The sequence below is a fragment of the Lontra canadensis genome, unplaced genomic scaffold (assembly GCF_010015895.1).
Source record: "Lontra canadensis isolate GAN:19392208 unplaced genomic scaffold, GSC_riverotter_1.0 scaffold1, whole genome shotgun sequence".
NCBI lineage: Eukaryota > Metazoa > Chordata > Mammalia > Carnivora > Mustelidae > Lontra > Lontra canadensis.
Genome location: NW_022630995.1, coordinates 51,573,825 through 51,586,736, shown reverse-complemented (window position 1 = coordinate 51,586,736; position 12,912 = coordinate 51,573,825). Strand labels below are relative to the sequence as shown.

The 12,912-nt window shown below is 41.6% G+C and overlaps 1 protein-coding gene across 4 annotated transcripts in view; it reads left to right on the top strand.

Moving 5' to 3' along the window:
* SLIT2 (slit guidance ligand 2) overlaps positions 1 to 12,584 on the top strand; it is a 350,509-nt gene extending 337,925 nt beyond the window's left edge. For all 4 annotated transcript variants that reach the window (XM_032854244.1, XM_032854235.1, XM_032854264.1 and 1 more), the window contains 4 exons: positions 4,473 to 4,627; positions 8,886 to 9,177; positions 9,420 to 9,631; positions 10,731 to 12,584. In XM_032854244.1, coding sequence (XP_032710135.1) covers positions 4,473 to 4,627; positions 8,886 to 9,177; positions 9,420 to 9,631; positions 10,731 to 10,972 — 901 coding nt within the window. In that variant the 3' untranslated portion in view covers positions 10,973 to 12,584. The remainder of the gene's footprint in view (positions 1 to 4,472; positions 4,628 to 8,885; positions 9,178 to 9,419; positions 9,632 to 10,730) is intronic.
* Positions 12,585 to 12,912: the final 328 nt, after the last annotated feature.

The following is a 12,912-nucleotide window of genomic DNA, read 5'->3' as shown; positions in this document are numbered from 1 at the left end:
TTTTGGTTTGAATAGGTAGGCAGGGAAATACCGTATTACCATCCCCACTTCATAGTGGAGTATCCCCATCCAAGAGGTAATCAAAATGAGAGCACCCGTTGAATTTGTCTGGTGTCTGACTCCTGTTCCGTTGCACAGAATATGCCAACAGATACTTTGAATTTTTAAGGTGAAAAGCTAGAGCTCACATAAGCCAAGTGAACTGTTGATCTTTACTGAACCACTGAATTACCTTAAGATTTATGCCTGAGACAGAATGATGAAAATGACACTGTTGCTATGTCCTGCAGAAAGAAAGAAAGAAAATCAGGGGCAAGTTAGAGCCCCTCTTCTTCTAAGCCCTGAGTTTTTAACCTTTCTCTGAAGCCAACCACAAGACCTAGTTGAGTAACTGCTTTGTTTTCATGCATCCACTCAGAAATGCAAGAAACCCAAATCTCTGCTAATAGGCAAGTGTAGTAAAACTAAATACATAATAGTGGTAATAAATTCAATGTACATTCCCAGGGGAAAGGCTCAGTGTTAAGTGGTTCTCTTGCAACTCTCATGAGTCATCCGATACATAGTTCCTTGGGAGAGTAGTGAAAGAAAGTTTATCAATATTTCTCAGAAACCGAAAGGATATTATGCATTGTGAGTGGATAGGTAGGAATGACCATGATAGACTGGAAAATCGATGGTGGCTCCGTTGTATCATGTAACAACTGGTATGTCAGCCGCTGCTTTTATTTTAAAGGCTATGTAGCCAAAGGATTTCTGGACATCCCCGATTAATCTCATGTTTTAGAAGGCAGCATGAAACACCGATTTTGGATATTCTTAGTTCTGAAATACTGTCCTCAGGCCAGTACACACACTGTCATCTTAAAAAGCAAGGAATCTAAATTAATTGTTGCAGTACTTATCTGTCGGAAGAGCATGGTGAGTCCTCATTTAATTGCAGGGAAATATAAATGGAATCAAACTTAGTGATAACTCTGGTCAATTTCAGGAATGATCAGCTTAGACATTTAAAACTTTAGGAAGGGAGGCACCTGGGTGACTCAGTGGGTTAAGCCTCTGCCTCTGCCTCTGATCTCAGGCTCCTGGGATCAAGTCTGGCATTGGGCTTTCTGCTCAGTGGAGAGCCTGCTTCCCCCTTTCTCTGCCTACTGCTCTGCCTACTAGTGATTTCTCTCTGTGTCAAATAAAAAAATAAATTCTTAAAAAATTTTAAAAAATGAAACTTTGGGAAGGAAAAACATTTAATCAGTATAAATTTATAATTGGGAAATAGGATCCAAATCCACATTTGAAGTCTATATACCTTATATACATTCTCTTAACCTTCAAACTCTTATTATAAAATTATTACTTTTTTTTTTACAATTCTCTGATTTCTGGTAAATATACCAATTTGTGCAAAAATCATATAAGGTTATTTTTCATAGAACTTTATTCTTGGGTTATTTGGGAGAAAAATCACTTATTAAAGGCTTGTTAGTGGTGAGAACACACCTTACTGCATTTCAGGTTTTTTATTGCAAAAGTGATGCTTAATAGTTAAAAATATGTAATCTGGAAGAAGAGATCCCAGCTTCAAATCTCATTAGCCACTGGCTATTCCATGTTGAGTACCATAAGTGCCCAACTGTTAGGGCCGTTGTGATTCTTAATGAGTTAAGACACATAAAGTTCTTAGAACACTACCTGGCCTATAGTATGTGCTTTGTGATTCTTTGGTCTTAGTATTTTTATTTCCCTGATGAGGAAAATAAAACAGAGAAAAATGACCTGAGGTCACATTAATCCAGTGTCACATTAATCCAATGTTACAGATCTAATGAGACCTAGGATAGGCTAAACAAGATTTACCTCCTAGCAGTCTCTTCAGGATATGGCTACTGAAAAAATCCAAATTTTTAAATAAAAATGCATATTTTAGATGTCCTTCCCTAAGTATGCTTGAAGCCTCTTGACTCTATAACTGTAAACCAGTTATTATTACTTTTAGTTTTTAAGATTTTATTTATTTATTTGACAAAGATCACAAGTAGGCAGAGAGGCAGACAGAGAGTGAGGAAGGGAAGCAGGGTCCTCACCGGACAGAGAGCCTGATGGGGGGCTCGATCCCAGGACGCTGGGATCATGATCCGAGCCAAAGGCAGAGGCTTTAACCCACTGAGCCACCCAGGCACCCCAAATATTACAAAAAAAAAAAAAAGCTACATGTTATTCTTGGGGTGCCTGGGTGGCTCAGTTGGAGAAGCATCTGCCTTGGGCTCAGGTCATGATCTTGTGGTCCTGAGATGGCGCTCTGCCTCTGGCTTCCCTGCTCAGTGGGGAGTCTGCTTCTCCCTCTCTCTCTGACCTTCCCTCTCCCCACCCACGCTGGTGCTTTCTCTCTCTCCCCTCTCCTCTCCCTCTCTCTTTCTAATAAATTCATAAAAATCTTAAAAAAAACCATATATGTTATTTTTAACAAATCACCCTTATATTTCACTTACTTAACATGTATACTGAGCATCTACTACTTATCATTGGATAATGATACGTTAAGGATACATTAAGGAATACAGAAAGAATACGTGCTTCCTGTTTTAATGTAGCTTGCTCAGTTGTACTGCATCAAACCACTGTCGTTAGTGATGACATACCAGGATCGACTGCCCAAGATCGATGTGTGACCAAGAACCCACTTTCCAGCACAAATGGCCTTTTCTTGCAAATGTAAAGGAAAAAAGAGGTCCCATTATTAATATTTACGATTTAGTCAAGGTCTGTGTTCATGGAGCAGTCCTGTAAAACCACTGACATGCTGTTTATGTTCACGAAGGAGAAAGCAATTGGTCACCACTCTAGACATATCTTCATTTTAGTATTTTACTTAAAACTTTAGTAACTTGAACAAGATATGCTCCCAAAGAAGTTATTTTATTTCTGCCAGTCTTTAGCATTATTTTATAATTTGTACCAAAAATAAAGCTAACTAATATCTTCCTGAAGATACTGAAATAGTATTAGATTATTTATAAGATGACAGTGGGTGGTAGTAATGGTGATACTGACATCTCACACTTAACTTTGGACTTTCTATATCTGGATGTTTCACCCTGCACTTTTTAAAAAATCATTTCATGTGGACCTCAAATTAATCATCAGAGGAAGAAATATTTATTAGCATTAACTGAAGAGAAGACTGAAGTCTGTAAGCAACTCAGTTTGGTCAAACATTTCCTAAATGGTCTAAGGTCAAACATTTCATAAATACAAGTCCAGGATTCAAATCCAGGTTTATCTGACTCCAAAATCTGTATGCTAGGCCATTCGTTGATAATCCCATCCACTATCGTCCCTTAGAAGACAACCCTATATAAGACCACGAATAGTAGGTACACAACTTTATTTAGTAAATGATTTTCATGTATATTGTTTCCTCTGTTGGTTTTACTGGTATCAAGTGTCGGGATAATTAAATTTGTACAGGGTGAAAATATTGATTGGCATATCTCATATTTATCATTTTAAAAAGATGATATCTGAGATCGATTATCAAAGATCTTTGGACATGTGGACTCTTACAACCACTTAAGACTGAAAGAACTTTATGTTTTCACAGTTCTGAAGAATGCTTTATACTGTGGTCAAATCACAAAAACCTTTTTAATCTATGTTGGCAAACAAAGGAATATTGTTAGACACCTGTGCTGAGAACCATACAGAAATGTTAATATGCTTTTCTGTTATTTTCAGGCTTCTCCTATTTGCAAATTTAAATATCAGCACCCAGAAATTTAAGTCATCATTTTATGTAGGGAACACTAGTTTCTCTATCATGTGCTTCCATATTTCCAAGTTTGAGCCTTTGTTTCATTCTTCCTAGTCAACATCCCAATATATTAGTTCTTGACCCTAACTTCCATTTTACCATATTTTTGCCTCCATGGTGAGAGGTAAGTATATCCCTGACATTGCGGTATTTAGATCCTGTTTCTTGCATTGGCTCTATGCTCATCTTTGCCTGCTGTTAACACTCCTGTTAGGTTTCAACCACACTTCAAAACTATATAGCACCTTCCCCCTAATTGCACCCAACTTCATCTTATTTTCAATCCCCATTTTTCATTTACCTCAGTTTCATAATCTTTTTGTTTTTATCCATTTTATGAATCTCTATATGCCCTCTCAAGTTTTAGAATGACTGTTAGACCTGGTCTTGGAAGAATATGATTGGGTAGTGATTAAATGTGCCCATTTCCACTTCTCCCTGTGAAAAAACATACTTAATTTGTATGCATTCCTAAGAAGTGGAAATTGATTGTAGTCCCTGAAATATCTTTTATTTTTAAATCAGTTATTGGTCTTGATTTTTATTAAAGTTAAGTAGGCATATCTTTTCCTAAGAAGTGCTTATTGGAATTTATATTTTAACTTCTTTGGGTTAATAAAAAAAAAAAAATTGAAGCATCAGCTAAGTTACTTTTTCTTTACAGCGTGGAGACGATCAATGATGGAAACTTTCACATTGTGGAGCTACTTGCCCTGGATCAGAGTCTCTCCCTCTCCGTGGATGGAGGGAGTCCCAAAATCATCACCAACTTATCAAAGCAGTCCACTCTGAATTTTGACTCTCCTCTCTATGTAGGAGGTAAGCTTTGTTCCAAATCCAGTAAGTTCCCAAAACCCTATGATTGTCATCATAGACCAATGCTGAAATTGTTGATCCCTGGTGTCATGGCCATCAACCCATATAGTGATCAGTCATTGAAAGATGGACAACAAAGATAGACAAGAAATAGCCCTGGATGTGTGTTAAGTGACCTGTTTATGTCTGTCTCAGCCTGTCAGTAACCAATGTCATGGTTGGACAGGTTCTTGTGGTTCTTATTGATGATTGCAAAGTGCCCATCAGCAACAAGCATCAGGAAATTTTGAAGAAAAATTAGTTTATTACTTACAAGACCTGAAAATTACACAGCACACCTGTGGCCACATAGCAAGATCTTAGGGAAAAAGAGAGAGAGTCAGAAGAATGCATGTGTGAGAGCAAGAACACATGGGTCCAGCTTGCTGCTTTTGTTGTGTCATGCTAGAAAGAAAAAGAAAAAAGCTTCTGTTAAATCTTACCATTCCAGATTGTCTGTGCTACCAGTTGCCAACTCGTAGATGGCTGGATAATTACCAACAAAATCAAATGATGAATGAATGAACGAGCAAATGAATTAAATGTACAACTTGTACTGGGGTAACAGGAAGTACTTCTGGTTTGCTAAGACCTTAAGGTGAATGAACAAGACAGAGGGCTGGGAAGGTGGACTAGGGTTTGGGAGGATAGAGTGAAGATTCTGGACTTCATTTGTAACCAGCCAGAAGGCTGATGAGGAACAGGTGAAGAACAGAGGTATGGGCAAAGTTCTGAAGGAGCCCAGAGGAGAGGACCCACAAAGGAGAGAGCTTTCCTCTGTTGGAGGTGGGGAGGGGAAATATAAACTGGAGATACAGAATTTCAGTTTTCAGGCCAAGGAGCAAGAAAGTATGTGATGTTGAATTGAGTTACATTGAATTAAATCACATTGGATGGAGGTGATTGACTGATAAAATTAACTCATTTTACAGAGAAGTGAACTAAAGTTCCTGTGCAGATCAGTGTAACTGATTCACTTAGCAGGACAAGCATTTTCACAGTGTTTGCATTAATTTCCTGCAAAATAGTAACGTTGGGATTCTCCATATTTTTTATCCTTTTAAAGACTTCCTTGAAAGCATTTTTGGAATTTCCTGAAAGTCCAGAGCACTTCTGTTTTTTTGTAATTTTCAGCATTAGAAGATCTTAACATTTTGAAAGAATTTTGGATTTTTTAGAAACCATTAAAAATCTTGGTTCAGTTCCATAAAAACTTACTTAGTACCCACCATGTGCTGGGAACGAGGTTAACATAGGTATAAAGGTTACAACATTGAAAATGAAATATCCCTTCTTTGCCCAGGGGAGTAGGAAAAGCTGACACGTCTTCAAGGAACCATACATAGTGCATTGGAATAAAAATATTGCATACCAAGTCTGCCCAGCAAGTTAACTGATCTCATTAATTCATGGGAATCGCAACTATGAGATGCACTAAAAAACAGAAGCCTCCATTTCTTGCCTGCACTACTGTTATCAACCATTATACTAGGTTGGGTAAATCAAATTGCTGATAGATATAACTGTGGTTTGAGAGAAAAGAAATTATACTCACTGAGCACATGAAGTGTGTCCAACACAATGCTTCTTTGCAGTCTTAATCCTTAGAGACCTTAGGTAGTAGGTATGGTTTTTTGATTCATGATCCATAAGGAACTTTACAAAACGCAAGGACTTTACAAAATGTGTGCAAGTTCACAGAGCCATGAAGTAATAGAGACCTCATTTGAGTCTGGGTCTTGTCCCTCTGACCCCAGAACCATCTATCTGCACCACCATTCACTTTTTAACAGAGCAGAAAGGGAAGCGATCTAGGTTTTGTGGCTTTTGTTTATTTCTGGACTTGTCCTTCACTTGATTTATTGTGCTTTCATCAGAAACCATTTCACTGAACCTTTTAAAACCCCTTTCTGATGCAGTGAGGGGGGTGAGAGGACCCTATGAGATGGGGAGTGCTTAGGTCAGAACATTTCTCAAGAAAGGTTTAAAAAAAAAAAAAGTTTTACATTCCAAATTGAAAAATGCCAGTCTTTCTAAGGATAGAGGGTCTGGAAGAATCCAGATAGTACCTCTGTCCATCCAGGCCTGAAGGAAGCCACTTCCTGAAGGAAACCTCGCTGCCAGAGAACATAGTGGGCCCATTTCCATCCAAATCAGAGTGCAGTCTCAAGGGTAATTCAAATAAAAAAAAAAAATACAATGTAATCAAAAGACCCCAACCCTGATATGGATGTGGCAAAGGCAGGAGAACCTGACTTAGCAAAGGAGAGGGAGGTAACTAAGCTCATCTTTTTCTCCAAGTTTGAAATCAGGCATGTCTGGAAAAAAAAAAAGACCATCCCTGTGTGGACTTCAAGTCCACACATTTATGATGAATGGATATGATTAAATTAGAACTTATCCCAGAACAAGGAATTTTCTTTCACTTGGGCTTTCCTGAAAATGGTACATTTCAGGTTTTTTGAGCCCACTCTAGAAAGCAACTCTGTTCCCAGTCCCAAACGGACATAGACTAAAAGTCTGAGGTCATGGAAGTTCAAAGCCAAGACCCATAATTCAGTACTTGTCGACGTGTGACATGGGAGCACTTGCATCAAAATCAACCTAGCTGCGTGTTAACATTTAGAGTCCTGCACCCCACTTCTTCCTACCAGTTAGAATGTCGAGGTGGGAAGAGAATGGGGCCTGGAGAGCCACCTTCTAAACATGGACCTTTGGTGGACCTTATGTGTGACAGACTCAGAAACAGCAGTTCCTGTCCATCCCCTCATGTCACAGATGAGAAGACTCGACCCCACCATGGTTGGAAATAACTGGCTCATGCGTACACAGACCAACAATAAAGACTTTGACCTTGAGCCTGCCTGGTGGTTTTGTACATCTGTCTGTCTGACATTGGTGATGTTGGTGACATTGGCTAGAACCCAAACAGGACTTCTTTGCATAGAGAAGGTGATGCTGCTACAAGGCAGGTCCCGGCCATTGCTGAGGGTCCCGGTCTTTAGAAACCAGTCAGCCCTCTGGAGAGTGAGAAGGAAGTCTTCCCCAGTCTGTACCCTCCAGCCAGTAGCTCAGAGCCCAGGCAGAGTGAGGGTGTGAGTGCCAGGGGGATCATCAGCCACCCTGAAGGTCTCTCGCTCCCTCCCCTTACGCCACTGCAATCTGGACGGCTGCCTCAGGTAGGATCCCATCCAGGAACTATTTCAGGGTCTGGCTTAGGCCGTGGAAAGATTCCTTAGTTTTGCCAAATGAAGGTTACCAGATGATTGTCACCAGTGGAACATATATATGCAAAGCCAGCAAATTCTGTTTTTGGAGGAATTTCTTTTGTATTTCTGATTTCTTGGCATATGAAGCCTTCACTCTCAATTAGCAAGAAAATAAAAACAATGCGGATGAAGTGCTGATGTGATAGGAAGCAGGGGTGAATTCCCCAGACGAGGACCACCACCACTGGGTTCAGGATGTTGGCAGCGACGAGCTGGGTTGGTTGCCAACTTAGAATTTGGCAAGGTTGAGGTGAAAGGTCACTGTGAGCCCAGCTCTCATCCCCTAAGGCTGGATGGATGGAACGGTGATCCAGAGATTGCGAGGTTCACTCATCAGCTGATCTACAGCATGGTCTTACGGGGTGACACTGAGCATGTCAGCCCACCTGTCACTGTGCTTCCTGGAGCTCTGGGCTTCGTGGGCATGTGTCCGGGTTGAAGAGGTGGGTGGAGAGAGGGGGGTCTCTCCCCAATTCCTGATCTTGCCTTTGGCTACAATAGGTCTGCTTTGAGGTTTTATATGGATGCCTCCATGTGAGGTTTTATTTGAAACAAATGTTAAAAATTAAGAGACAGGCTGCCAATGAACTTAGTTCTTTATGTTAGCTGTGCATTAGAATTGCCTGGAGTATCTCCCAAAATTCAAGTCAAAACAAAGAAGCACCCAACTCTTCTCCCTTCCCCCTCGCCCCATGCTGCCCAGATAACCTGATGAGGTAGGTCTGGGCAGAGGTTCCAAGCATGTTGTTCTCCAAAGATATCAGGTGATTCTAACGTGCAGCCAGGTGGAGAACCACAGGCCTGGATGCTGATGATCTGTGGTTGTCCTCAAGGACCCTCACCCTGACTGCCACCTTGCTGGAAGAGCTCAAAGGGTCGAGGGTGGGGGTGGGGGCAAATTGCTGAGGATCCCCCACAAAAAGACCACCCACTGACCCCGTATCCCTCCGCAGGCATGCCCGGCAAGAACAACGTGGCTGCGGCCCTGCGCCAGGCCCCCGGGCAGAACGGCACCAGCTTCCACGGCTGCCTCCGCAACCTTTACATCAACAGCGAGCTGCAGGACTTTCGCAAGGTGCCCATGCAGACCGGCATTCTGCCCGGCTGTGAGCCATGCCACAAGAAGGTGTGCGCCCACGGCACATGCCAGCCCAGCAGCCAGTCAGGCTTCACCTGTGAATGTGAGGAAGGCTGGACTGGGCCCCTGTGTGACCAGAGGACCAATGACCCCTGTCTTGGAAATAAGTAAGTTTGAGCTGCTTGGGGTTACACACAAACACCCCAGCCCTCAAAGCAAAACCCAGGAAGGGAGGGAAGGAGGAAGAGAGGAGGAAGGGAAGGAGACAAGGGGCCGGGGGGGGGGGGGGGGGGGGGGGACGGAAGTCAGTCCATTGGCCCGTCTCCTTCCTATTCTTTCCATCACCCTTCCAGCATTCTTACCCCTCTACCTAATTCATGTCCGTTCTTGCCTTCCTCCTGCGCTGTAGATGTGTGCATGGCACCTGCTTGCCCATCAATGCGTTCTCCTACAGCTGTAAGTGTCTGGAGGGCCATGGGGGCGTCCTCTGTGATGAAGAGGAGGATCTGTTTAACCCCTGCCAGGCGATCAAGTGCAAGCATGGGAAATGCAGGCTCTCGGGACTGGGGCAGCCCTACTGTGAATGCAGCAGTGGATACACTGGGGACAGCTGTGATCGAGGTAAGCCGACCCCTGGGCACCACCCCTTGAAGCAAGATTTCCCTGCCATCTTTGAAAAGAGAGAAAAAGGGAGATGCGCACACACACACACACACACACACACACGACTGATATAAGGAATACCAGTCTCTGCATTGCCTGTAGCTGCTGCTGTTGATTGATTCCCCAGCGATAGGAAGGCACCAGATGTGAAGTGTCATCAGCCTCCATGGCAGGAACTCACATGGCCTTCAGCTGTCTTCTCGCTGCTTGGCGGACTGTGAAAAATACTCCTTTTTACTTTCTGGTGCAGCACATTAACTTTCTTCCCTTCTTACCTTTACCTGCCGTCCTCATCCATTTGTATTATTTCATATCTGACACAGAGAAGAGGCAGCTCGTAATTCTGCTCTAGGTTTAGGACAATGTCACCTTTGACCTTAGAATCAACTGATTTATCACAGCACAGCGTGCAGGTGAGAGGGATGGAAACGTGCCGACTTGCTGGCCCACCTTTCTCCTTCTCTGCGTGACCAGACTGCGCCTCGCCTCCAGCTGGCAGGCATTTTGTTGCGTGTATCGGAGGGACGAGACAAGAGGAACGTGCCCATGGAAGCATTTAGCAGATGTCTCTTTTTGAACCAGTTCATACTAGGGTAATTTATGAAGTTAGTGGAATGTTACTTGTATTAAGTAACAGATTGAATGATATTAAACCCCAGGTCTAATAAATTAAATTGCATACTCTCTGAAACGGCTCCCTGTGGTAAACAAAACCAGCTGTTAGTAGTGTAAAAACAGAAGATGTGTATTTTTGCAATAAAGGAAAAGATTTAGGAATCCAATTTTCTTGTCAGTCCAATAGCATAGTATTTATAGTCCACATATATAGCATCCACTTTGCAGAAAATAAAGGCAAAACAAAAAAAAAAAGTATCTTTCAAGGAACAGCAAGCTGCACCACCAGTCCATTATATGGAATATAAGTGGGACCATGACATTCACGGTTACCCATGGCAGACAAAGGCAGCACCTCTTGGACTGAGTTGTGGATCCACGGTCCCTTTGCAGGACTCATAGGGAATGCCCCGAAAATGCTTGTGCTTCTGTTCTTTTCTAGAAATCTCTTGCCGAGGGGAGCGGATACGAGATTATTACCAAAAGCAGCAGGGCTATGCCGCTTGCCAGACGACCAAGAAGGTGTCCAGGTTGGAATGCAGAGGTGGGTGTGCGGGAGGGCAGTGCTGCGGACCTCTGAGGAGCAAGCGACGGAAATACTCTTTCGAATGCACTGATGGGTCTTCGTTTGTGGACGAGGTCGAGAAGGTGGTGAAGTGTGGCTGTTCCAGGTGCGCCTCCTAAACGCGTCCCTGGCGGCTTGTGTCTTCGGGAGTGTTGTCTACTTCTCGACCACGGTGGACTCATTAATGCTTCATAGTGGAAATATTTGAAATATATTGTAAAATACAAAACAGACTTATTTTTATTATGAGAATAAAGACTTTTTTTTTCTGCATTCGGGAAAAAAAAAATGCTTCATACTAACGCTTCCCAGATGCGAGAGAATTAGGAAGAGATACCCGGAGGCATCGGCACACGGAGGGGAAGCACTGCGACTCAAATTCATCTTTGCAACATGCTGAAGACAAGCAGAAGCACAGAGACGAGGGAGAGCCAAGCTACTGTGTGCTGCCATGACGTCATCACCCAGCCCCTAACCCCCACCCCCACACTCCCCCCACCTCCCCACCCCTGTGCCCTCATTCCCATCTCTTCGGTTCCCAGTTCCCGAGGACACACCAGGCACCTGTGTGTGTTTGAGGATGCAAGGCAGAGGAATGGAACGCGAGAATTCACAGAAAACACAGTTGAGAGATATTTGGTGCAAAACAGTGTCTTGAAGACCTGGGTTCTAGTCATGAGAGGGATGGGAGAGCTAATGTAACATGTATCTTCTTTTTAAACTTCAGCATGTTAACAGAAGAAGCACACAAAAGTGTTTATCTACCGTTTTCCAGTATTAATTTTTTGTAATATAAATGATAAAGGAGATGATAAAGAACCAATAGATTATTGATAAATAAATTAGTAATAATATGAATTTTTGTTTCTATGAGTTCTAAACAGCCCTATACAGTATTCAGTTCCAATGAGAAATATTTATTGTATCAAAGGACATTGTACTTAACATTTTAGGCCATTCTTTTACTGTTTCTCAATGCTTTAATATATATTAATTTATAATTGTCCTGATATTTTTGTATATTTTTCAAACTTAAAAATCAGGATTTGGGGGAGGGGGTTTGGGTTTTTTGTTTGTTTGTTTTTTTGTTTTGTTTTTTTTGTTTTGTTTTGTTTTTGGCAATAGTACTAACATAGGGTGTTATCTTGGGATAAATATGTGTTGATCGGTTTGTTTACCTTGACATCTGACCACTGGTGTCACTGACCTACTGGCCTCATTCAGGACACCTGCAGAGAGTATGTAAAGTCTGTGTGTGAGACATTCATTGTATAGAAAGAAGGGTCCAGCCCCTCTGCAACATGTCCTCCCAGAACAGAAATGGTGTGTAGCAATCGACACTAGAAAAATAGGTATTTTACAAATTAATATTTCCTTGACATTTTTTGCCCTTTTATTGGGGGCGGGGTGGGGAGAGAAAAGACTGTAATGTCAAGAACTGTGATTTTTTTTCCCAAACAATAAAGCTCCTTTATTACCTTAATGTTCCTATGTTAACATGTTTGCTGCTAAATTACAATGTAGAATTGATAATGATTTATAGTGGACTGTGCTCTTCCCTTATTAAAATCCCAGGGTACCCTGTGAAGATGCAGATGTTCCTTTCCAAAAACTTTTTTTTACAAAGAAAATTAGATGTACATGTATAATTCAGTGTGTTTTGTCTTTCTCCAGACTAATATCAGTTATACTACTGATGTTTGTAAATTAAACAGATATTTACTTCACTAACAGCTTGGTGATTTTCTTAGAAATTACAAAATATTTATAGCCTACTCTTTAAGAATCTCTTAAAGTGATACAGAATGGAAAGGGAAGAAAACCTGTATTCTGTTGTTGACATACACTGTTTTATGATTAGGACATATTATCATATCAGGGATTTTGGAATGGCCACATGAAAGAGATGGATAGAAGAAGCATCCTTTGCTATGGAACATTACATAGTCAACTAATTTCTTCCAAAAAAATTACAAGGTGAAGTCTAACTAACTACAAACGGTATTTTTGTTTTTGTTCTTCTTTCCCCTCAATTAGAACCAGATGGAAAACAGTGAAA